The 23,961-nt window shown below is 45.3% G+C and overlaps 1 protein-coding gene across 1 annotated transcript in view; it reads left to right on the plus strand.

Annotated features, from left to right (window-relative positions):
* Nucleotides 1–23,961, plus strand: part of LOC108785679 (A-kinase anchor protein 9-like) — a 58,101-nt gene that overhangs the window by 18,004 nt on the left and 16,136 nt on the right. Inside the window, exons 2-5 of the mRNA XM_018554800.1 lie at nucleotides 11,305–11,562; nucleotides 14,838–14,882; nucleotides 19,703–19,756; nucleotides 20,196–20,366. Coding sequence (XP_018410302.1) covers nucleotides 11,305–11,562; nucleotides 14,838–14,882; nucleotides 19,703–19,756; nucleotides 20,196–20,366 — 528 coding nt within the window. The remainder of the gene's footprint in view (nucleotides 1–11,304; nucleotides 11,563–14,837; nucleotides 14,883–19,702; nucleotides 19,757–20,195; nucleotides 20,367–23,961) is intronic.

The following is a 23,961-nucleotide window of genomic DNA, read 5'->3' on the forward strand; positions in this document are numbered from 1 at the left end:
ATCATCAACATACTAATGACATTTTATAAATAAAACCTTTTCATTTTTATTACATACTTTTATTTTAAACCCAGTGACATCATCACTGGGTCTCTGTGCTTTGCTATGCAGTGCAGGGTTCCTGTCCTGGTGACACAACAGGGAATGAGGAGATCTTCCCAAAGGGGGAAAACCCACCCTTTTACTATGCTTCCTGTCCTGGTGACACAACAGGAAATGAGGAGATCTTCCCAAAGGGGATAAACCAGCCCTTTTACTATGCTTCCTGTCCTGGTGACACAACAGGAAATGAGATCTTCCCAAAGGGGATAAACTAGCCCTTTACTATGCTTCCTGTCCTGGTGACACAACAGGAAATGAGGAGATCTTCCCAAAGGGGATAAACCAGCCCTTTTACTATGCTTCCTGTCCTGGTGACACAATAGAAAATTAGGAAATATTCCCAAAAAAGATAATCCAGCCTTTTTACCCTTGCTTCCGGTGTTCTATCGAAAGCTCCAACTCATCGAGATCTCCAACTACCTCACTTCCAGTGCTCAGAAGGACTGGAGCTCCGTACAGTTGCGGTGCGAATGCGCGCATAGAGTTTTCACCTGTTAAATATTTTTTTTAAATGCAGCTGTACAGAGCTCCATCAGTCTTTGTGTTTTGCAGTCTAACGCTGTCTGGTCGAAATCTCCAACTTGCAAGTACCCGGCAGTGAGGTAGTTGGAGATTTCGATGAGTTGGAGCTTTCGATAGAACACCGGTCCTGGTGACACAACAGGAAATAAGGGGAAATAATCCCAAAGGGGACAAACATCAATAAAAAAAACCTAAGCCTCCCCACATTCTATCCAAAGCTACCCCAAGAAAAGTTGAGTTTGGGGTTTGATATTAGAGTTAAGGTTTTTGTGCTGGGTAATCCTCTGCGGACTTCTCACTCATCTAATCTCCTTGTGACTTTTCATAGTGTCCCTGGAAAGTCTAATTACCAGTCACAGTGTGATCAGAGCCCAGCTCCAGATTATCGGAAGGTAACAGGATTTGGAGCGGTAAATCTCGGCTCTGAGGTAAATCACATAAGCTCGCTGTCACAAGTCACCGGGACTCTGCCAGGTTAGGTCGGGCCCCTGACGTCGTACATGAGGACAGTTCTCTGGGACCCGGAGTCATGTTTTGTTACAAGGTAACGTTCACTTATTCCTTCTTTCCTTTTCGTTGTTACACATTGGGCTCGGCTTCCGACATTCATTATTCTCCTGTTCCTGTAAAAGTCAATTTCATCCAAAGCGGATGTTCCTGGTAGCTGGGAAAATGACACATGCCGGTACCTGAGGGCCCTGTTCAAACTTGCTGCGACGCGTTCCGGTGCGATATGACACGCGTCAGCATGGAGCAGTCCATTGTTTTCATTGGCTGCCCCATGCACGGCAAAGAAGCTCATGCAGCAGTTTGAGCTGCAAGCCTCACGCCTTTGTGACTGCACATTGACATGCGTTGTCATGTGTGCTTAATGTAGTAGATCCCATCGCACTCCTGACCGGATAAAGGCCAAACGAAAACTGGGGGGCGAAAGTGACAGCAAATGCCTCCGCACATCAAATGCAAAATACCATGAAGTCACTCGCACGCCGCTTGTACTTGGCAGTCAATCTCCTTTATTGACCGAATGATGTTGCATACACAAAGTGACGTTTCGGGACCAGGCAGTCCCTTCTTCAGGCAAACAACCTGGTCCCGAAACGTCGCTTTGTGTATGTGACATCATGTTCTTGTCACGTGTGCTAAGACGCACGTTGTGCCTTCCATGTTTGGGGTGCCATTGACAAATTATTGGCACCGCAAGCACGACGCATGCTTTATGCGTGTACTGCATGAATTACGCAAAAGCGCAGCAAGTGTGAACGGGTTCTAGAGCTGGCCATACACTAGTGGATTACTGAACGAAAGATCTTTCTTTACCACCCATCAGACACTTGACGAATGTCGATCGAAATGTCGTTTTATTGGAATGAACGGAGTCTCCCGAGCGAATACCACATTCACTGTTGGAAAGTTTTTCTGTCCCCATTGGGAAGATTCACCCTCTCTATTTGTCCTGGTGAATGTGATCACTGAAAGTGAATGAAAGTCCTACATTTTGAGTTGTCACCAGAACAGGAATAGAAGGGAACGCTTGCAATGAGGACACTAGTTCTGGTGACAACCAGGGATTTCTCTCACATTTCAGAGATTTCCTCTCACTTCCTTGTGTGGCTATTGGACAGGAAGTGAAATCTCGCCAATGGCAAAAAAAAAAAGAGTGGTTATAACCTCCACTATTCTATACAAATTTTAAAAAAAGTTTTGGCTTCGGTCCCACTTTGACGTCCACCTTCAGTCTAAGCTTTTAATTAGTTTTGATAGAATGGGGTTAGATCCAATGTCCAGTCTTTATTGCTAAAAAAAAAGTAGCAGGTTGCTGCTTTAAGGGGGTCCACTCGTGCCCGTCACAGCCATCCGGGTACATGATTAGCTCACAACTGTGCGGTGTAGCCTTCCCCTAAAGCTGGAGAATGGCACCGTCCCACGTTTGCTGCATAAATCTTTTCTTAAAGTGACACAAAAGTCCAGAGTTAAATCTTAAAAATACATTCAAGTACCTTAAAGGAGAACTATGAGGTGAATGAAGTGCATGGCCTGCCACAGGGCTGTGTGTGTCTATGGACTCAAACAGCCGCTGCGGGGACGAGCGTGCACGGGTGCCTGCATTAGAACGATGGTGGCACTCGTACAGGGGGCGGGGGGAAGAGCATGGTGGGGACCCACTAGAAAACGAGGAATGAAGAACTTAAAAAAAAAAAAAACAGCCTCCAGCAAAGAAAGGTCTCCTTAAAGGAGAAATGAAAAAAAAATTGGCTTTAATATCACTAACTATTCACACAAATGTATCTTATTTGTGTATCACTCGGCTGTAGATCCTCCAATCATCTCTGAATTGGTGCTGACACTGTCCTTCCTTCTGGAGGGGGGCTACTTTTGTTCCTCATGGTCCCTGTGTGTGTTGTAAAGTAGTCACCGCTCCAAGCTCACCCCTGTGATGAGACTGCAATCTCAATACAAACTAGTAAGCTATAAAGTATATGAGATTGTAGTTCATCCCGGGAGCGAGCCTTGAGCGGTGACTACTTTACAACACACACAGGGACCATGGGAGACAAAAGTAGCCCCCTCCAGAAGGAAGGACAGTGTCAGCACCAATTCAGAGATGATTGGAGGATCTACAGCCGAGTCATACACAAATAAGATACATTTTTATGAATAGTTAGGGTACTTGAATGTATTTTTAAGATTTAACTCCTGAGTTTAGTGTCACTTTAAAGTTGAAGCAAGATATATACAGAAAGGCTGCCAACAATTAAATGCGTTTAATGCTAATTAACACTAATTCAAAGAATCCTTAAAAGAGAACTATGGGGTAAGTGTTTTTCCCCATAGTTCTCTTCAGGGTGACGGGAAGACATATATACTAACCTCTTCCCTTGACCCAAAGCTCAGTATATAGCGAGCTATTGCCCGAGATATAATGAGACCGCTGCAGCCGGGACGGATCCCTACAATACTGTGGAGATCCACCCCGCTGGCTGATTGACAGCTGGCTCTGCCTATCTAGAGGCAGAGCCAGCTGTGCCCGCCCCCTCCCCCGTCCGTTCCTCCACTCAGCGCTGGAGGATCATAGAGGGGGAGAGGGAATTCCTGCAGGGAGCAGTGACTGACAGTCACCACTCACTGCAGGGGTCAGTCGCTGCTCCCTGCAGGGAGACGATCAGGAAGTGAGCAGATCGGCTGCATGTTTCTGCTCACTTCCCGATCTATAGAGCCGACCTGTGACAGCTTCTTTGTCACAGGTTGGCTCTAACTATGAGGAGGAGTGGAAATCTTCGTCATCCGTGTTTCACTTATGCATGTATAAGGCACATTATGTAATGCACTATCAGTCATAACTACTGTGATCCCTTATTGTGCACTTCCTTGCTGTTGGTCTATATACTATTGCTGGTATATCCGATCTCAGGGGTGTGGAATTCGTATCGCCCGGGACATGTAGTTCCGGGCAAGTGTTTTTTTTCACTGTTCTAGCCCCGCTACGGACAAGTAGCAGGGCTGGTTTTCTTCTCTTAAATGAGCGCCGAGAGCGGCGCTGCGGGGACGGAGCGTGGGGCGCTGCGGGGACGGAGCATGGAGTGCTGAGAGCAGGGGGCAGGAACGTAGTGGTGGGCCTGGAGCAGTGACAGGCTCTGTCACCTCCCTCAGCCTCTGTCCCCGGCGGCCGCTGCTAGTTCCTGTCACAGGAGTTCTAGCACAGTGCTGTGCTAGAATTCCTGTGTTGGAGGTGACAGGGTCAATAAAGAGAACCTGTCACCTCCAAAAGCTATCACACAGGGGATTGTTATCCCCTGTGTGATAGCAATACAGTTAAGTTTAAAATAATAATTAAAAATGTAACTAAAAAAGTAAATAAAAAGGCGCAAAAGTAAAAATAATAAAACAAATGAAATTTTTTTACAAAGTGAATAAAAATTGAAAAAATTAAAACCTGCCCCCATCTGCATGCGAATAAACGCGCAGTGTTTTCAACTGCGATCGTGTGCAACCGCACGGGCAGGGCGGTATTGCAGCAGGAAAACGCGCAATCTGCCTGGCACGATTGGGGTACCATTAGAAAATATTGGCACTGACAGCAGGATCGGCGGTGGTGTGCGATCCGTGACTGCCCGGTCATCGTGCACGAAACCGAGCGGATGGCTGGGTGGTCATGTCGTGAAAATACACCGCCGATCCTGCTGTCAGTGCCAATATTTTCTAATGGTACCCCAATCGTGCCAGGCAGATTGCGCGTTTTCCTGCTGCAAAACCGCCGCGGGCGATCACGGTTGAAAACACTGCGCGGTGCATGTCGTGAAAATAGGTACATCTACATTTTTTTCAGCGATTGCCACGCAAATGTAACCCCATACATGCGGATGCAACCGCTGTATGCAACCGCACACGATCACACGTCCTGGGAATCCCCAAGTCTGCACCAACCCTAAAGGGTATATTCACTTTCCCAAGTAATTTGGGAAAACGGAATTACCCGCACAAATCTCCCTCCCACTGTACTTACCTTTCAGCAAACGGTCCTTCCCGTCCTCCAGTATGAGTGTACTATCTGTACCTGTTCCATGTATTGTGAATTCCGCTTGCAAATTGCAAGCACTTGTTGGTCAACGCAGTCACCTGACGGCACTGACCAATGAGAAGGGCTTCTTAGCACTGCTAAATATTGTTTTGGTTAAAATGTATTTTTTTTGTATCAGGATTGTCATGAGGGACAAGTAGATTCGGCCCCCGCTTTAGTCCTTGGACAAGTAGCTTTTTCAAAAATGTCCACACTCCTGCTATCTACACTATGACGTATATGCAGCTGTTATATAATACCTGTTGTATTGTATTATTTTGGAAATTTTAATAAAGATTTATATGCAAAAAAAAAAAAGAAAGAAATGTGCACTTGTACAAAACAAAATTTTGTACTGGAACCTGCAAAGCATTGCAACGATGATTAGTGGACGGCAGGTGCAATGCTCTGTAGGGCTGCAGCTAACGATTATTTTCTGAATCGATTAGCTAAAGTTGACAACTATTCTCATATTCGATTAGTTGGTTGCAGCCCCACTGCTGTGGCTCCTGCAGACTCTTCTTCCGGTCCCTGTCCGTACCGAGGTATTGACTTTCAGAAGTGTCACTGGAATTCCAGTGCGGTGATATCACCACCCTTGTACTCCCATTGAGGTCCACGAGGCCCTCTGCCATGGTGGCAGATGGGACTTATAGTCTCTTCATTCACAGATCCCGTCAAAGGATCTGTAAATGGATGATGCAGCTGTGTGTGGCTCTACCCAATTTCAAATGCATACACGAATCTTGCAGGGAGAAAAATCTCAGAATTCCGGGGGGGGGGGATGACCATGTTTCATGTTACACCCTAAATGTAGGTGTAATATGGTCAAAAAGGCTTAAAAATAAAGCTTTCAACACACAAGTAGGTAAATACAGCAGGAGTAGGCAACCTCGCTGCCAAGTCCCAAGATGTATTGCAAGACTGGCAGCCACATGCATGACTCCCAGAGGCAGATGCATGATGGGATTTGTAGTGTCACCACAGCTGGAGTGCCCAGGTGGCCTCCCCCTGACATACATCCTTCTTTTACAGGGATCGTATTTGGTCAGGCTGTAAATTCATGATTGGGCAGCTTTACACAAAATGGTCATAAGAGTAAAGTGTCCGAAATCCGATTTCCCTTATCAATTCTAAGCCGTCAGATGGACGGTTGTTGCCGATCGGCTGCGTTGGGTTTCCGTACATTGCTGTTTGTTGTATTCTATGAGTTCCTCACACTTTGCACACACATGCCCGTTTTTTTCCGCTCGCACCAAATGAGATCTTGGCACGGGACAAAGAGCCTCAGCCAAGCTTTAAATTTGATTTGGAGGATTAGCACGGGGCTTTGTGGGAGAAATGTCGTCTCGGGCATTTGTGTAAATTGATTGTGTCGTTAAATTCTCAGGAAGCCCTAATCTGCGAGGAAAGTACCGTCTGAACCTTAGCTGCTGCTTTCTTCTTTAGGAAAACCATTACTGGACACCCCGGCAGGGTTTAGGATCCCGAGAGTCCCTATAATCCCTCTTGTAGCATAGGTTTATTACTAAGGCTGTTACTGATTTACATTTTCGTGTTCGATTAATCAAAATTTTTTAAAATCGATTAAACACTTGGGGGAGGAGTCCGGTGATGTCGATGTCCGTGACGTCACCGGATCGCCGACGGGACTCCTGGAAGCCGGCGGAGAGGTGAGTGTTTTCATTAGCGATCAAAATAATTTTAATCGATCAAAAAGTTTAACGATTAATCGAGAAATTAATCTTTAATTTCCACAGCCCTATTTATTACCTGTTGATCCTGCCCATAGATCTGCTGATTTTCTACTTCCTGTAACAGGGTGACAACTATGTTTGCTCTGTGAACACGGTAGTCTTAGCCCTCATTCACAAGAGAAACGGCCGGCCCGTACAGATCCGCGCTGCGTGCACGGCCGTATCGGGCAGCTCCCGGGAAGGACAGGTGCTGCGTGTGATTACACATAGCAGGCTGTCCTTCTCTATGGGAGTACGCGGCCGTACGCCGCCCTACACTCACCTGACCTGCAGGTGCGGGTGTCCGTACTCGTACGCTATCAGGATAGATCCTGTCTGTGTCCAAGCAGGGACACCCGTACGGACCTGCACTTGGGGTGAGCGTATGGCTGCGTACTCCCATAGAGAAGAACAGGCTGCTGCGTACAGATCACACGCAGCACCTGTCCTTCCCGGGAGCGGCTCGATACGGCCGTGCACACAGCACAGATCTGTATGAGCCGGCCGTTTCTCATGTGAACGAGGGCTAAAAGGTATATGTTGTTTTATGTGGACAGGCAAAATAAGGACTAACACATTTTAAGCACATACAGCGACAGTTATTTTTGTAAAGGTTTGAAGGGTAATTCCACTTTCTCAGGTGAATTTGGGAAAATAGAATTACCCCTCCAATATGGCCCCCTCTCCCCCCTGTTGGAAATACAACAGCTTATGCACTGTTATGTCTTTTTGGCACTAGATGGCGCTGTATACACACATGGAATGACCTTCTAAGATATTGAGGGTCCATTCACACCACATCCAGATCATTACCAGACCAGATTGTTTCCGGATCCAAAATGCATCCCAATGTTTCCCTATGCTATTTCTAACCTCTGTTCACACCAGAGCAGTCCGTCCCAGACCAGAAAAATACCGCATGTCTCATTTTGTCTGGTCTGGAATGCACTGGAACATACCTGAAAGCCCATTTTAAGCTTAAAAAAAAAAGAAGCTGCCGAATGCGGCAAAATCGCAGTAAAAACACGGCATCACAATCGACTGTGTTCCACATCTGGTCCGGAAAATGGTGTGAACTTTCCATAAAACTTAACTCGGCATTCCTCGAGATCTCAGTGCTTCATCTAAACACATAGCCAAAACCCCCCCAGAAGTGCTTCTCATTGGTAACTGCAGTCAGAAGCGCTTCTCATTGGTTAGTATGGTCAGGTGACCCCGCTGACCAATGAGCGCTCGCCATTTGAAATTCAAAACCCAGAGCGCTGGGCTTTGGTGGATGGCAGTACGGGGTACAGATAGTACACCTGCACTGGCGGAGGGGAAGGAGCGTTCGCCAAAAGGTAAGTATAGCGGGATGGGGGGAGGAGGCCAGATTAGAAAAGGGTAATCCCATTTTCCCAAATTTCCCTGGAAAAGTGGCATTGCCCTTTAAGGCCTCATGCACACGGGCCCATGTGGCAGTCTAAGGTGATTATCTATCACGGTCCAGAGCTGGATACAAAATAGATTTTGACTTTTGAAGGTAAAGGTCTGCTTTAATATATACATATTTTCCGTTTTTGCTTTGGATCTTCTATTAGCAGGCATGTAGCTTAAGGCCTTGTTCACACCAAATGCAGAGCAGATCTGCATGAGTTTCTGCACACGCAGTGCAGTGGGTTGTACCGCGTTTTTTGCTGCGTATTTGATGCATTCCGGGACGTTTTTTGTTTAAAAAAGGGGGCTTCCAGGGCGTTTGCATGCGTTTTTGATGCGTTTGCATGCGTTCCAGAGCAGGAAAAATAGGGCCTGCTGCAGTTTTTTTTATCTGCTCTGGAACGGAACGCTGCGATGTGAACTGGAGCTAAAAATACCATTGGAATACATTGGGCGCACTTTTGCTCCGTTCTGTAACTACTCTGCCCTGCTCCTGGAACGCGCTTGGTGAGAACAAGGCCTAATCCTTCTATAAATTTTTGGCCCGCTGTTATTATACCCCTTCACAACTGGGAACAATATATAATACTCAGTCGCCTCTATGTTGGAGAGGCTGTGTTAAGGTGCCCATACACCTTACGATTATCGGACTAAACTTATCGTCCAATGATCGAACCGTCGTACGATTTTCGTACGACGGCCCCATCCTGCCCCGATTATGGCAAGGTTCAATCAGCGGTAGTTAAAAAAAACCACCTGGACGACTTGCGGTAATTGATCGCAATTATTTTCGTATGCGCAGTGTTATTTGTACGACTTTTGACGGACGGAAACGCCACCAACCATGCGAACATCGTACGATCGACCAAAGTTTTCAAACATGCTTGACCGTCAAAAGTCGTACGATTGTACAGTACTATCGGTCGGGCACTCTATTCACACGTTACGATTGTCGTACGAAAAGTCGATCGCATACGATAATCGTAAGGTGTATGGGCACCTTTAGTCGAGGAACCTACCCACACCCGTGGTGGACCTCTGAGTGAAAATCAAGAAATTCTGGTACCGTGTAGCTCACTATATTTTCCTGATCACTGGCACGACTATCTTGCTGGACCCCCTGGGTGTGTTTGTTTCATTGCTCTATGTTATCTGCCAACGCCTATAAAAAGTCCTTGATTCCACATCTCCTCAACGCAGGCAAAATGCTGATCCCTACATAGTGACGTAAGGCAAACATTCCTCCAAAGAGTGGTTTCACAAGATAGATCACTTTCGACTTATGGATGACCTTGCTTACTCCTCTAGAGATCAACTATTTAAATATGAGGCTCTGTGGCAGCCTTGGTTGGACTTTGTCTATCACGCTATGCCTCCAGATGGTGTCATAGCTCACACTTTTTGTTTTTCTTTTTGCTTTGCATTTTTTATGTGCACATGGAGATGTCTGCATCCACCTTAGCTTTCTCATTTCTTGCCTATTCTAATCTTATTCTTTATTCTCATCTCTTTATGTTCTTTCCTTATCTTTTAGTCGTTTTGTCTATTTTGTTCTTCCAGTTACAGTCCATGCTGTATTATTTTTCAGTTGAATGTATGGTTATGCTGACAGAACTAACTCAATCACCGATGCCTGTCAACTGTATGTGATTGTGTATTGTATACTGGAAGTATTTTTTTGACTTTATATTACAAAAATCTACAAAAAAACTTTGATTAAATAATATATACGTTTTAATGTTGCAGTGTTAGGTGCGCTACGGTGTCATTATTAGTGACAACCCAACCAATTAGCAAGCAAATGTGCGTTGTAGCGCACCACATCACATTAGCTATTACTTTGTGATGTGGTGAGATTCAATTTAAAAAAACATGCACGCACTTTTTCTCAGTGCAATTTAGCTGCAGTAGACAGCCCACTGAAATTAATAAACGGCCATACCCGCAGCGGGCCACAACCACACCCTGCAGCACCTCTGCCATGTGAATGGCGCTTAAAATGAATGTGGGTGTGACATTGACATTTTTAATTGCTTGCAGAGCCATATTTTCATTCTTCCTCTAGTAGCTGTCTGTATATTTCACAGTGTGGTCAGGGTTCCATTCCTTCCTCTACATTTGTTAGAGACGCTGAATGGGCTTCCTGTATAAAAGCATGAGGCCCCATTCACACTTGGCGATTCGCAAATCGCGCGATTTGCATTTTGCGCGATATCGCGCAAATGCTTGCATTGGGCAAGCTTGAATCTCGGCTAAATCCGCTCCAAAAAGGGTCCTGCTGTAGCGACGCACGACCTGCGACAGCAGGACCCTTTGCCCCATTGAGAAGCATTGAAGAGCGATATCACGCGGGAATTACCGCGCGATAAATCGCTAAGTGTTAACGGGGCCTGAGGAATACCGGCACTCCTACTCCAATAAAAGGGTCATCTCATAGCATTTAGGTCATAAACCAGCACCTGAGGTCTATACTCTTCAAGATATATAAGCTCCTGCTCTGCTGGGAGTGAGGGCTCCTCTAACTCAGACAGCTCAACAGTGTTGCTGGTTTTAACTACGTATGCGCTAAAGATGGCCCTTTAGGTCAAGTAGTAATACTGGCATTCTTCATGATTTTATATTATACCTGACTGCGGACTCGAGGAGGTTGAGTTATTGCACACCTCACCGTAAGCAGCGATCGATCACAGTCGGTGAGTTGTCTCTTGATACATTATAAAGGCCTTTCTTGCACTTTTGGGTCCTGGGTTCGTAATTCAGTATGGATCTGGTAAAAGTGAAAGATCCAGTTATTGGTCCTGATGTCCCCACGTGCTCAGCAGTAAAAGTGGGTGATCTGCAATTAGACAATTTGTGTTAGCTGCTGAAATATTGCAGATGGCAGTCACACCAGTTATCTCAGGAGAGTTGCCCTCCTTTAGCCAAAAAAGAAAAGTGTAAAGCTAAGACTTTTTGTTTTATATCTTGCAGCTTGCCCAGTTCAGACAACGCAAGGGGCAGACGGACAGCCAGGCTTCCACCAAGAAGACCAAGAAGAAGAAGAAGACCGCCTCTGGCTCCAAACATCGGGAGCAGCCTGAAGAAACTCCAGAAGCTGGCTTATCGCAGAGCAATGAGGCCCCATCACAGATGGCTCCAAGCGGAGCCAGTACCACCGCCGAGTTCACCATCATGAGAACGCTGCCTCATGGCGAGGTGATCAAACACGATGAGACCTACACCATTGAGGTATGGACTTCTATTAGTCCTATTGTGATATACTTCACATTCAACACTGACTTTGTTATTAGTAACGTTACTTTGGGGTTCAGAACAAGTGAGAGCATCCTTATTGTCCACAGAGGCATTCTCATTGGACAGGGTGATGATAATTGGCCAAATTTCGTTTTGTAGCCAGGCAGGAAACCCAGGAAAGCTGCACACAGGCTTTCGACTTTTCTGCTCAAGTCAGAACTAAGCTCCACCTCTCCTCACAATAAGCTACGCCTCCCACTAGTTAAAGTAGAACTATTGGGAGAGTCAAATAAACTCTTCCCAGTAGTTTGAGCCGGCCTGTGACACTGCAGCTGTTGCACGTTGGCTCTATAGTTGAAGAACTTGGCAATCATGGACCGCTGATCGCTCAGCTCACGGCTTCTCACTGCAGAGAGGTGACTGTCATTCACCGCTCCCTGCAAGGAGTCTTCCCTCGCCTATCTCTGTTCCTCCAGCGTTCATTGGAGAGACAGACCGGGGAGGGGGCGGGTACAGCTGGCATTGGCTTTAGAGAGGTAGAGCCAGCTGTCAATGAGGGGCAGGCTTTCCGATGACTGCAATTCCAGCTCGCGGTATACTGAGACGCCCCAGCTGAAGCGGATCCCGACAATTATGTCTGGATCCGCCTAGCTGCGTGAGTGACAGCTGGCTCTGCCTATCTAGAGGCAGAGCCAGCTGTACCCGCCCCCTCCCCCGTCCGTTCCGCCATTCAGCGCTGGAGGATTGGAGGGGGGAATCCAGCCCCTCCCCTGTCACGACAGAGAGCCGTGAAAGGATCGAGAAGTGAGTGAACGCCAGTAAGTGTGTCCGCTCACTTCCCGATCTACTGAGCCGACCTGTGACAGTCTCATTGTCACAGGTCGGCTAGAACTATGAGGCGAGTGAAAAGCACTCACCTCATAGTTCTCCTTTTTAAATATGTTATTTTTATTTATTTTTTTATAAACTTTTTGATCCTCAATCTCTTTTTCTGCAGCCCATGTTATAAATGAACAGGAATCCTCTATACTGAGTGTTCCTGTTCATTGATAACATGCGGACATACTGTGTTTACTATAACCACAATCCTGAATGAACAGGACGTGATGTAGATCACTTCCCATTCATTCATAATTGAGGATATAGTAACCATACTCTGTCCTCAATTATATACAAACACTCACTGATCACTGACTGCTTGTACCGCTCTCCTCTCTGGCACGCTTTCACAGGAGACTGAGCGAGCGGTGCGGGGAGGAGAGCCCAGCCTGCTGTGACAGCGCTAGCTGTCTCCGCCCACACACCGTTCTCCTCTGATCTGTCACAGGAGGCTGAGTGGTGTGGAAGGAGAGACGCCGGCCGCTCACAGCACTCTCCTCCCGCAGCGCTCGGCAGCCTGTGACACTTTCTCTCCTCCCCGCTGCGACACAGAGCAGCCCCCGGCGGGGAGGAGAGAAAGAATGGATGTGCCGCTGTATCGGCCAGAAAATGGCACTTTCGTCATTATGACAATAGTGCAATTTTCGGCCGATATATCGGTGCATCCCTACTGTTCAGTTTAGACTTTACCGAGCAGCCTCTCATATTGGAAGTATGGGAGTTGTCCTTGCCGACTTGGTTTCAAAGGTGTAAGGTTGACATCCTCATTGTTACTTGTTGAGTTACTGCTTCAAAATGATAACACAGATTGGGAGCTTCCACTTCACTGGCTGCATACTTGCTTCAGGTCATTGCCTCTATGAATGTTGAGACTCTTGAGATTTCATTCTAAAATTGTAAGCCTGTGAGACGGCCTTCCTTTCTTCTCATACCTGATAAAGTGTTTGTAGTGATGATGGTCTTGAACAATTGATGGTAGGTAATGTGCTCACGTCTATTATACACAAGGTAGTTTGCTTGAAACCATTGCTCTGCCTCTACTGCACCTATGACAATCCAACCCCACACCCTAAACTTAAGCCTGTCCTCTGCCATAACTGTAACCATAATGCTAGCCCTAAGCCTTAAAGTAAAAATGAAGCCACAAGTAGTGTTGGATAACGTAATGGAGGGTTATAACCCCTGTTGGCCTTTTTTGCCTACTGTGTCCCATTGGGGAGATTTTCCTTGACTTTGATAGTCACAACACGAAGTGAGAGGAAATCCCTCCAAAGTGAGGGAAATTCCTGGAGGTCAGCAGAGTCGCCCAGAACTAGCATCCCGATTGGAAGATTTACCATCTGTTCTTGCTCTGGTGACAACCCAAAATTTAATGTGCTTCAGGACAAATAGAGAGGGTGAATCTGCCTTACGGGGACACAGAGAGCAATATAAACCTGACAGGTGTTCAAATCCCTCTCCACTCTATCCAGATCTAAAATACAGTTTTGGCGTCAGTTGCGCTTTAAAGAAGAAATCCAGGAATTAACAAAGTTAACCCTTATAGTGAAGCCACCCCGGCACTGCAAGGGTTAATACAGCTACAGCTCGCGGTATACTGAGCCTAGGGTGACGGGAGGACGCTAGTTTGTGTCCTCCCGTTACCCTAAGGAGAACTATGGGGAAAAGCCCTAACCCCATAGTTCTCCTTTAAACAATTGTGGGCCTCCAGCATGTGGTAAGAGTTTGGAGGAGACTCTTTTCTGTTCCAGCATGACTGTACCTCTATGTACAAAGCCAGCTCCATAAAGACATGGTTTGGTGTGGAGGAACTCGAGTGTCCTGCAAAGAGCCCTGACCTCAACCCTATTGCCCTACTGAACACCTTTGGAATGAATTGGAACGAATTGGAACACCAATAGCAAGCCAGGTCTTCTCATCCAACATCAGTATATGACATCACCAATGGTTTTTTGGCCATGTGGGCACAAATTCCCACACACCCAAAATCTTGTGGAAGTGGAGAGGATGGTATGGTCACTCTCAATGGTGGGGGGGGGGCAACTCCATATTAATGGCCATGATTTTGGGTAAAGCAATAAGTTCATGTAGATGTGATGGTCAGGTGTCCACAGACCTTTTGGCCATACCATGAACGCCATTGAATAGACTTGAATAGTCCTGGAAGCTTGACATTTTACCCTCACCAGTGAATAAAGTCATCCCTTCAGCTTCACATTTTCCTGTTTCTTCTAGTGGTTAAGACATGATAATACTATGGAAGGCTTCATGGAGGTTTATGTCCCTGTATCAGTACAAAACAGGATACACATGCAGAGAGCTCTCCCTAAAATAAAATCACATTTTGAAAATAAAGCCTTTTTTCAAGCAGGGTTTTGTTTCATTTGTAGCCTGAAAGCGAGGTGTCCACCACGGCCGATGATTATAGCTCTGAGGTAAGCTGAGCCATGCATGCTGCATGCAGATGCTCCATCTTGTCTGTGGTGACACATTTCATTGCTGATCCTAAAGAATCTGTGATTGTCACTTCATTCATTCTCCTTTGTCTTCACCTGCCATTGGGGAATTGGTGGAAATACGCTGCTCTCTTTTTCAGTGTCTTTTGTCATCTGTCTGTTCTTTGTCATGATTTAAAACTTCACTGAAATTAACATGAAATGATGACTGTTCCATTTCATATTCTTCACATGGAAAGGATTGCTTTATTGCCGTTATTGCAGATCAGCCTTAAAGGGCAACTCCAGCCAAGTACACAGTTGAAATATTTCACAGACACTGTCGCTGTATAGTGGTATACGCTGTATAGTGGTATACGCTGTATAGTGGTATACGCTGTATAGTGGTATACGCTGTATAGTGGTATACGCTGTATAGTGGTATACGCTCTATAGTGGTATACGCTCTATAGTGGTATACGCTGTATAGTGGTATATGCTGTATAGCCACATTGCAGTAAAGTGAGAATTTCTCAAGCTTGTGGCAATGCACTTTTGGAAACATAAAATGTCCCCTTCTGCTGCCTTGCCTGCTCATTACACTATTGTGTATGACCTTACACTGTTGTTTAGGGATGCATCGATATCGGTTTTTCGGTATGGAGTACGAGTATTGATATTTTTTATTTTTTTTGTACTCGCCGATACTGGATACCGATACCGGAAGTTCCATTAAGGAAGCTCGGCGACATGTAATGACTCACCACCTGGCTTCCTGATTAGCCGGAAAGCCGGGCGGCATGTAAAGACTCGCTTCCTGATTAGCATGGAAGCCGTCTCCATGTTCCCTCGTCACCAGGTGACGAGGAAACATGGAGTTGGCTTTCTGACCAATCAGGAAGCTGGGAGGCAGGTAATGACTCACCACCTGGCTTCCTGATTGGCGCCTATTGGGGCGATTTGTCATCTCAAGGGTACTGAACAGGATCCAGCATTTTAAAGTAGGCGCCAAGTTGTGCCTGCAATATAACTTCGGTGGTTCAATTTCTGGGCTGCTGCTGTCATCAACGTTTGACAGTTCCTTATAATGCAAATCACTCCCCACCCTCCAGGATCCCACATATTCCTGTTGACCATTACAGCTGCCTGTTATAATGATGGCCAATGATGGGAACTTTCTGGGGGAAGAGGGGATTGGAGAAAGCAATGGATGCTACCAGGAAGTGTCAAACTTTGTAAATTGTATCAAAGCAGAGTTTGAGGCTCTAGAGCAGCAGACCTCCAGTAACCTCCAGTACAGTGCTGGAGCTCGTTCACTACACTAAGGTTAGTGACAGGTGAACTTTAAAGAGTATGGCAGGCAGTCCTTTAAGAGGTCACTCATGCACACACCAGTAAGCCTGGAGGCATCTGCTGTAAGTCACATACCTTGTTCTAGTGTCCCTCAGGGATTTCAGTGGTAAGATGTCCTGACCCTAATTCTCAGCTCTGCCTACCTGTTGAATGTGAGGGAAGATATTCCCTAATCAGTAGAACAGGTGTCCACATTGACAGATTTTCATCTCCTTTTTGGGAGAAAGACATCCCGGATAGAGGGAATTTCAAGTCACTCACCTTTACATTTGGGTCCAGTGCCCCAGCAACACTTTATTTTTGGGCACCTCACTTTAACAAATATACAAAGATCTCAGACATATTTAGCGCTGAAGATTAGGCCGATTTTTACTCTGAAGAGACGCACAATTAAGGAGTGGTCAGGGGCAGGTTTTATTTTGTTTTATTCTGTTGCAGTGCTTCTTAACAGCAGAAGGAGAACTTTATGAATCAAGTTGCAGCCTTATAGGAAATCTTTTATTCTGTTGGACTGTTCCTATTTATTGCCTTTACACCCCCCTTTGAGTTTTTGTAAGTTGTAAGTGGAACTTGTAGTTCTTCAGAGCTCAGTAGGTGGCTCTTTTGTCCTTGCCAAGACGTGTCCAGTCACATGTCCTGTACGTTTCTTTTCTGCACAAAAATACCTTTTTGTCAGAACATCTTCCCTGGGGAGAAGCCGAATGGCAATCAAGAACTCCGCTGTCAGTAAACTAAAAATAATCAGAGCCAGTTTATCTCTGCAAGAATCAACCAGCGTGCCGAGTCAGGTCTAGCAGAAAGAGCGTGGACTAGGATTTCTCATACTGATATTGCTTCTTTTTTTTTAAAGACTAAAAAGTTGAAGCAGTCTGTATGTAAAATGTTCCTCTTTGCAGCTCTGGTGTGAGGTTTTAGTACCGGGAAGGTCCTCTAGCAATCTCCTCCCGTCACTGCTCTCATTGTACGCTCTGTGTCAGGGAGGGGAGATCACTGGAGGAGCCTCCAAGGGGCTTCTAAGATTAATAGCAGATAATTGATGAACATTGCCTCTGCTTTCCCTGCCCTTTTCTTCAGATCATATGTATCGGTTTATTGCCAAACAATTGGATAACAATTTTGGTAATTTCTGGTTTCTAATAGGCTTATGAAAGTCCAAGGCACATAGCTAAATACAATTGAAACACATATCTAGGATCTGCGTTACCTGCCAAAAGATATGTGTCATAGTGAACTTACTATTGTGATCCCGTCATTCCTGATGTGCTTTATGCATGACAGCATATAGGAGGTGACATAGCGTTCTAGAGGCTGCAATTCTGTAGACTTTGTGCCAGTGCCCGGACTCCGGCCTGTACATTGGACTTCTAAAGAGCATGATGAGTCTGGTGACACCCTAATGGAGTTCTCTGTTCCCTGTAAGCCAACCAATGCACTCCTACCCATCAGTCCTCAGATCTGGCACTCTTATTGCAAACCCTATTGCAACTTTCAGCTGGTATGTAGCTTCTCAATATGAAGACAGGTTGTAGATAATTACAAATAATTAATTGATTAATCAGTTAAAGTAAATCAAAAGTTTTTTTAAAATTAAGTTTTAGATAGAGCTTGAAAGGGCTAGAACCCCCATCAGGGCCCCACTAGGGAGATTCACCTTCTCTCTGGTGATCATTGTCACTGGGGCAGAAAGTGATGGAAGATGCAAAATTTAGTGGTTGTTACCAGCACAGACAATGAAGGGAAATCTTTCAATGGGGTTACTTTGTTCTGGGGACAACAAAATAATCCAATGCCAGCTGTCCAAGAGAAAATTTGCGCTCACTTTGCAGAGATTTTGATATTTCCTGTTGTATCTCCAGGACAGGAACTGAAGTTTTAGATTGTAAGCTCTCACACGCAGGGCCCTCCTAACCATCTTGTCTTGACTTTTGTTACTGTAATGTCTTCCTTATATTGTAAAGCGCTGCGCAAACTGTTAGCGCTATATAAATCCTGTATAATAATAATAATAATAATAACAACAGGGTTATTCACTAAAGAGGGAAGAGTTAGGAGAAGTGAACAAAATTGGACAAAATAGCCGTTTTGGAACAATTCTCCAATCCAGCTCACTTTCCAGTTCAGCGATGTTGTCCTAGATCAGTAGTGGCGAACCTTGGCACTCCAGCTGTGCCAAAACTACAAATCCCAAGATGCATCTGCCTCTGTGAGTTATGTCTGTGGCTGTCAGAGCCTTGCAATGCCTCATGGGACTTGTAGTTCCAAAACAGCTGTAGTGCCAAGGTTCACCATCACTGTCCTAGATTGTTCCCTTCTCCTGCCTTCTCCACTCTTCACCCTTTTGTGAATAGCTCTGTCAGTGAAATTTCCCAAAGAGGACACAGACAGCGAAAAAAACCTCCATGCTATCCAATACAAAAAAAAAAGCGTTTTGGCTTTAGAAACACTTTGGTGCAGCCTTTCTTAACTTCTTTTTTTTTAACATGGAGGAACCCCCTAAAATAACTTTCACATCTCAGGGAATACCTGCTAATAATTTTTATATCTACAGCTCATAGGACATTAGCATTACACTTGTAGATAGAAGAAGAAATAAGGAATGTGGGGTTCCTGACACTCAGGGCTGCTCTATAAAACAAGATCATTTTTAAGTTATTAATTAAATAAAATGTATATAGTAAAGGCCAAAAAATAAATGCAGACCATAAACATTGTGGTGCTATCTTACATAAGTGGCCAGTGGAAAAGTGCCCCCTTCCTTGATGGTCGGTGTATAGCCCCCTTCCTTGATGGTCGGTGTATCGCCCCCTTCCTTGATGGTCGGTGTATCGCCCCCTTCCTTGATGGATGGTGTAGTGCCCCCTTCATTGATGGTCAGTGTAGTGCCTCTTTCATTGACGGTCGGTGTAGTGCCCCCTTTATTGACGGTCGGTGTAGTTCCCCCTCTATTGATGGTCGGTGTAGTTCCCCCTTCATTGCTGGTCAGTGTAGTGCCCCTACCATTTGTTATTAGTGCTCCATTATATTAGTAGTCAGTGGGAGAAGCAACTCCTTACATTGGTGGTCAGTAGAAATGGACCCCATTATACTGTTGAACAGTGGGAAGAATATCCCTTACGCTGATGACCAATGAGCAGAATGCCTTCCTTACTGATAGCTAAAAATATCATTGGAGTTAGAGGTAACTTATCAGCTCAAGGGACCCCTATCAACCTCTGGAGGAACCATATGATTCTTCAGAACCCTGGTTGAGATAGATAAGGAAGAACCCTATGGTTTTTTAGAACCCTGGTTGAGATAGATAAGGAGGAACCCTACGGTTCTTCAGAACCCTGGTTGAGATAGGCAAGGTTGTTTTATTGAGTTTAATAGAATACACAAGTGAACTAAAGCGAGGGATTTGTCTTTTTAAATAATTTTCTGTGACTGAGATTTATACGCCATCCTTCTGCCTATTATTTTCATCACAGGTAGTTGGTGACGCTTTGCAGCTGATGGCAAACAGCACAGCCCACACACCATGGGTACTGTATCCAGTGACGTGTTCTCTTGTATCACTAACCTGGCATAACACTGTCCTAGAGCTCCGGCATCACAGCGGTTAAACTGCGATAAGACTAACTCCTTTTGGCTGCATACTTTTTCCATAACACATGCTACATGCACGCTCTTCCCCTTTCCTATAGCTTTTCGGTGGCTATCTGTTGCATAATGAGAGAAAATGATGCCGTTTTGCTTTGTCAGTTCTTTCTCACACATAGAGAATTTGGTGGAAATGTGTCAGTGCTCTTGAGGCGCAAATTATCTCCACAACAAAGGTGGTTGCCATGGCAGTAAGCTCGCTCAGTGCTGCCGGCTATTTTGATGTGGGTAACTTTGCTAGCAGCGCTGGAAAAGCAGCAGCTGCTGTGACTTTGCAGACTTGCAAGTGCCTCCTTTACTAACCCAATTGGATCCATTCAGGAGGAAGAGTTCGAGGTGCGGGAAACGTTCTGCAACCGAGGCACCCAAAGCTCCCTTTCGCGGCTCGAGGTGATGGAGGATGAACTGGTCGGGAAGCAGCAGGAAATCGAAGAGTTGAATAGAGAATTGGAAGAGATGAGGGCTGCCTACGGAACAGAGGGATTGCAACAGGTACATAGACTTAACTTTATATTTTTTGTCTTGGTGTGATGCCCTCCCATTGATATATTCTCCTTCTTTAGTACGATACGTGCAGGTACGGTTGTGATTTCATAGAGTGCACAACTCTCTGCAGATACTTAAAGCTGAACTTCATCCTTAACTTTAGTGGTTGTACCGGCTCCTCTACTGGACTGAAATTGCTTCCTCCGATTTGACTGCACACTGGGAGCTTCTCATAATGTGCATTAGAAGCTGCAGGAAGTCGGATAGAGCCCGCGTCCTCTAACATCCAGCATCATCTAACACTTTCTTCCCCACTCTTAGTGTTCCTGGCCCACCCCTTTCATTCATTGGATTTCAGTTCTTTCAATCATGGAAGCTTAGCCTCATATGTAGGTGTGTAGGGTGATCTGTATGACAGTACAGCCTGTCTATGAACACCCACTCCTCCAGACTGACACCTACCCATCAAGGAAATAGACAAAAACCAGCAAAGTTATACTCACCTGAAGCTCCGCGCCTGCTTGCCCTTAGATCGGTCCCTTCCGCCTGTCTCCTCCTCCGCTGCAGCATGATTCGATGCTGGAACGCACTGGAGCGCATCTCGGTGGGCTTCCTGAGTTCAGGGGCGGGAGGGGGCATGGCGGTGCATTGAAGTCAATAGCACCGCAGCCATGCCCCCTGTTCCGGTCCAGTCCGATCTGCCTTCTTTCCGGTCCAGTGCGATCTGAAAAAATTGCAGCATTTTTTCAGATCTCACTGGACCGGAATGCAGGCATTGTTTTGCCACGCGTTCCGGTGCGGGCAATCGCACTGCAGGTCGAGGGTTGTGGCTGTGGTGCCATTCACTTCAATGCACCGCCACGCCCCTGAACGCAGGAAGCCTGCTGGGATGCGCTCCAGTGCATCCCAACAGCGAATTGTGCTGGAACGCAACAGAGCTGGTGTGAACTGGTCCTCAGTTCGGGGTTCGGCCAGGACACTATGTGCATGGAGTTTGTATGTTCTTGTGCGTGTTTCCTTCCATGCTCCAAAGACATCTTGGTAGGTTAATTGGCTCCTGTTTTAATTATCCCTAGTATATGTGCTTATGACCTAGGGAACTTAGATTGCAAGATCCTTGAGGACAGGGACTCATGACAACGAGTAGTATGAAAGCTCTGCATAAATAGTGGCACTGTATGAAAACCTGTAACAATAGTTTTATGGTACACAGGGTTTAGGAAACTAAATGTAATTCAGTTGGGTTTTCTACTGTTGGAAGAATCTTTCTCACTCTGCACTGAATTATTTCCCCATGACGGTGAAAGCATCTAAGATCTATTGTACCACCACCCCCACTACCTCCGTACTTTATGTTGTATGATATCACATCTCGCAGCAGTTCCCTCTTTATACTGTACTAACTCTTCTGTAGAAGCAAACATTCTAATTTATCTATTTCTTTATTATTAATCTCCCCTCCCACCTCAAGATGCACATCAGAAAAACAGTGTGCCGTCTTACTTCCCAAATGGCAGCCATCTTCATGGTGAGATAATGCAGTTGTAATAACCCCAGCTACAACTGTTCTCTGTGTGTAGATAGTCCAGTTCAGTGCCAGTAGTTCTGTTTTTTTGCCATTGTCCTTTGTTTGCCTAGAATTTTCTGTGTTTTGCACTGACCCGATGGTGTCACAGATATACAGTATGTGATTGCAAGGATCCTATCCTATAGAACAATAATACAGAAGAATTGCAAGGATCCTCTTACATAGTTACATAGTATTTGAGTTTGAATAAAGACATTAGTCCATCAAGTCCAACCTATTAGGATCTCATTCTAGGAGTACCTGTACCCCTGTATATTACGGTCCCTTAAGAAATCGTCCAAAAGTTTCTTGAACAATTCCACATTATTTGCTGAAATCACCGCCTGTGGCAGTGAGTTCCAGACCCTAACTGATCTTACTGTGAAGAACCCCCTTCGCCCCTTGTGCTGGAATTTTTTTTCCACCAATTTTAGGTGATGGCCTCTAGTTTTTGTAACGGAGTTAATTTTAAACAGTTTATCGCTAATGTTGCTGCCACCATTGAACATTTTGTACATGGAAATCATATCCCCCCTTAATCTCCTCACCTCCAATGTGAACATGTTTAAATTTAGTAGCCTTGTCTCGTAGCTCTGGTCCTCCATACCCCTAATTAGTTTGGTTGCCCTCCGCTGGACTTTTTCCAACTCAAGGACATCTTTTCTTAGTACTGGTGACCAGAACTGGACCGCGTACTCCAGATGAGGTCGAACCAATGATCTATAAAGTGGCAAAATTATAGACTTGTCCCTGCAATACATCCCCTTTTTAATACAGGACAAGACCCTGCTAGCTTTGTTTACAGCAGCCTGGCACTGCAAACTACCTTTCAGTTTGTGGTCTACAATGACCCCCAAATCCTTCTCCATTTCTGACTTCCCCAGCGGCATACCCATAATTGTATAACACATTTGTTTATTTTTAATTCCAAAGTGCATTAACTTGTGCATTTATCATTTATTAAACAGCAAGATTATTCCCAAGTAGACCTTTCCCAATGGCACATTGGGGTTACAGAAAGAACTTGGGTTTAGGCCTAGACCTGAGGAGTCAGGGTGGTAAGAGAAATGGAGAGAAAAAAGTTGGGTTGGTAAGGCCATGCTGTCCTCTATGATATTTTATGAACTGTGTTCACAAGTTTACTGGCTGTGCTCCTAAGATTGTGTGGAATGATGGAACATAACTGTGTCCTAACTTCTATACAACTGGGATGAAATATTTAGATCTTTCCAACATCCAACTTCCTGGTTTTTTTCTTCATACAGCACAAAGCCTAAGTAAGGAGATCCCAGGCAATCCCAAAGGCATGTAGGTGACTCCCTCCAAATAGAAATGGGACCACCTAGGTATGTCCCATTTTGCATGGCAGGCCCATTAACAGAGCCCATGTTCAATTCTTTCCTTTGCCAATGTTTACATAATCTGACTCCAAATATGAAATATCCAAATTTTAAACATGTGACTGGTACAACAATTGTTTTATGGTCTATACTTCAAGATCCTGTTATTCTCCCACTGGGTGCTGCCATCTTGCCACTCGCACAACATAGGAAAGGTGAAGCCAGCCTGGCAATCAGACACCTCTTCCCTTAATGTGATAGTCCTGTGTCACTGTTCGCTGTATATGTTGGCAGCCAGGTTAGCAGTTGGAGAGGAAGATGACATCTCAGTTGCTGACTTTTGATAAAAAGTCACAATTTGCATACCATCGACAGCGCTGTTTGGGCTGCTCATTTAGCGGAAAGAAGGAAAACATTTGAAACAGCCGACAGAGCATTATAAGGGTGACACTAGGTTTGCATACTTGGCAAATGGAAAGGGTCAGTTTCAGCAGGCATGGCAGACAGAATGTACTTATACATATTTACAAGAGGTACATTATGAAATATTGCTATGGACCGCCCACCACTTCTCTATTATTTTTAAGGAGGTTTGGAGCCCACTCCATATTTCCATAATTATCCTGGGTATTGGGGCTTTCAGGGCATTATTTAAAGTACCCATGTAGGTGAATGCTGACAGTTTGTCTATAAA

Source organism: Nanorana parkeri, unplaced genomic scaffold (genome assembly GCF_000935625.1).
Source record: "Nanorana parkeri isolate BGI_ZX_2015 unplaced genomic scaffold, ASM93562v1 scaffold174, whole genome shotgun sequence".
Taxonomy (NCBI): Eukaryota; Metazoa; Chordata; class Amphibia; order Anura; family Dicroglossidae; genus Nanorana; species Nanorana parkeri.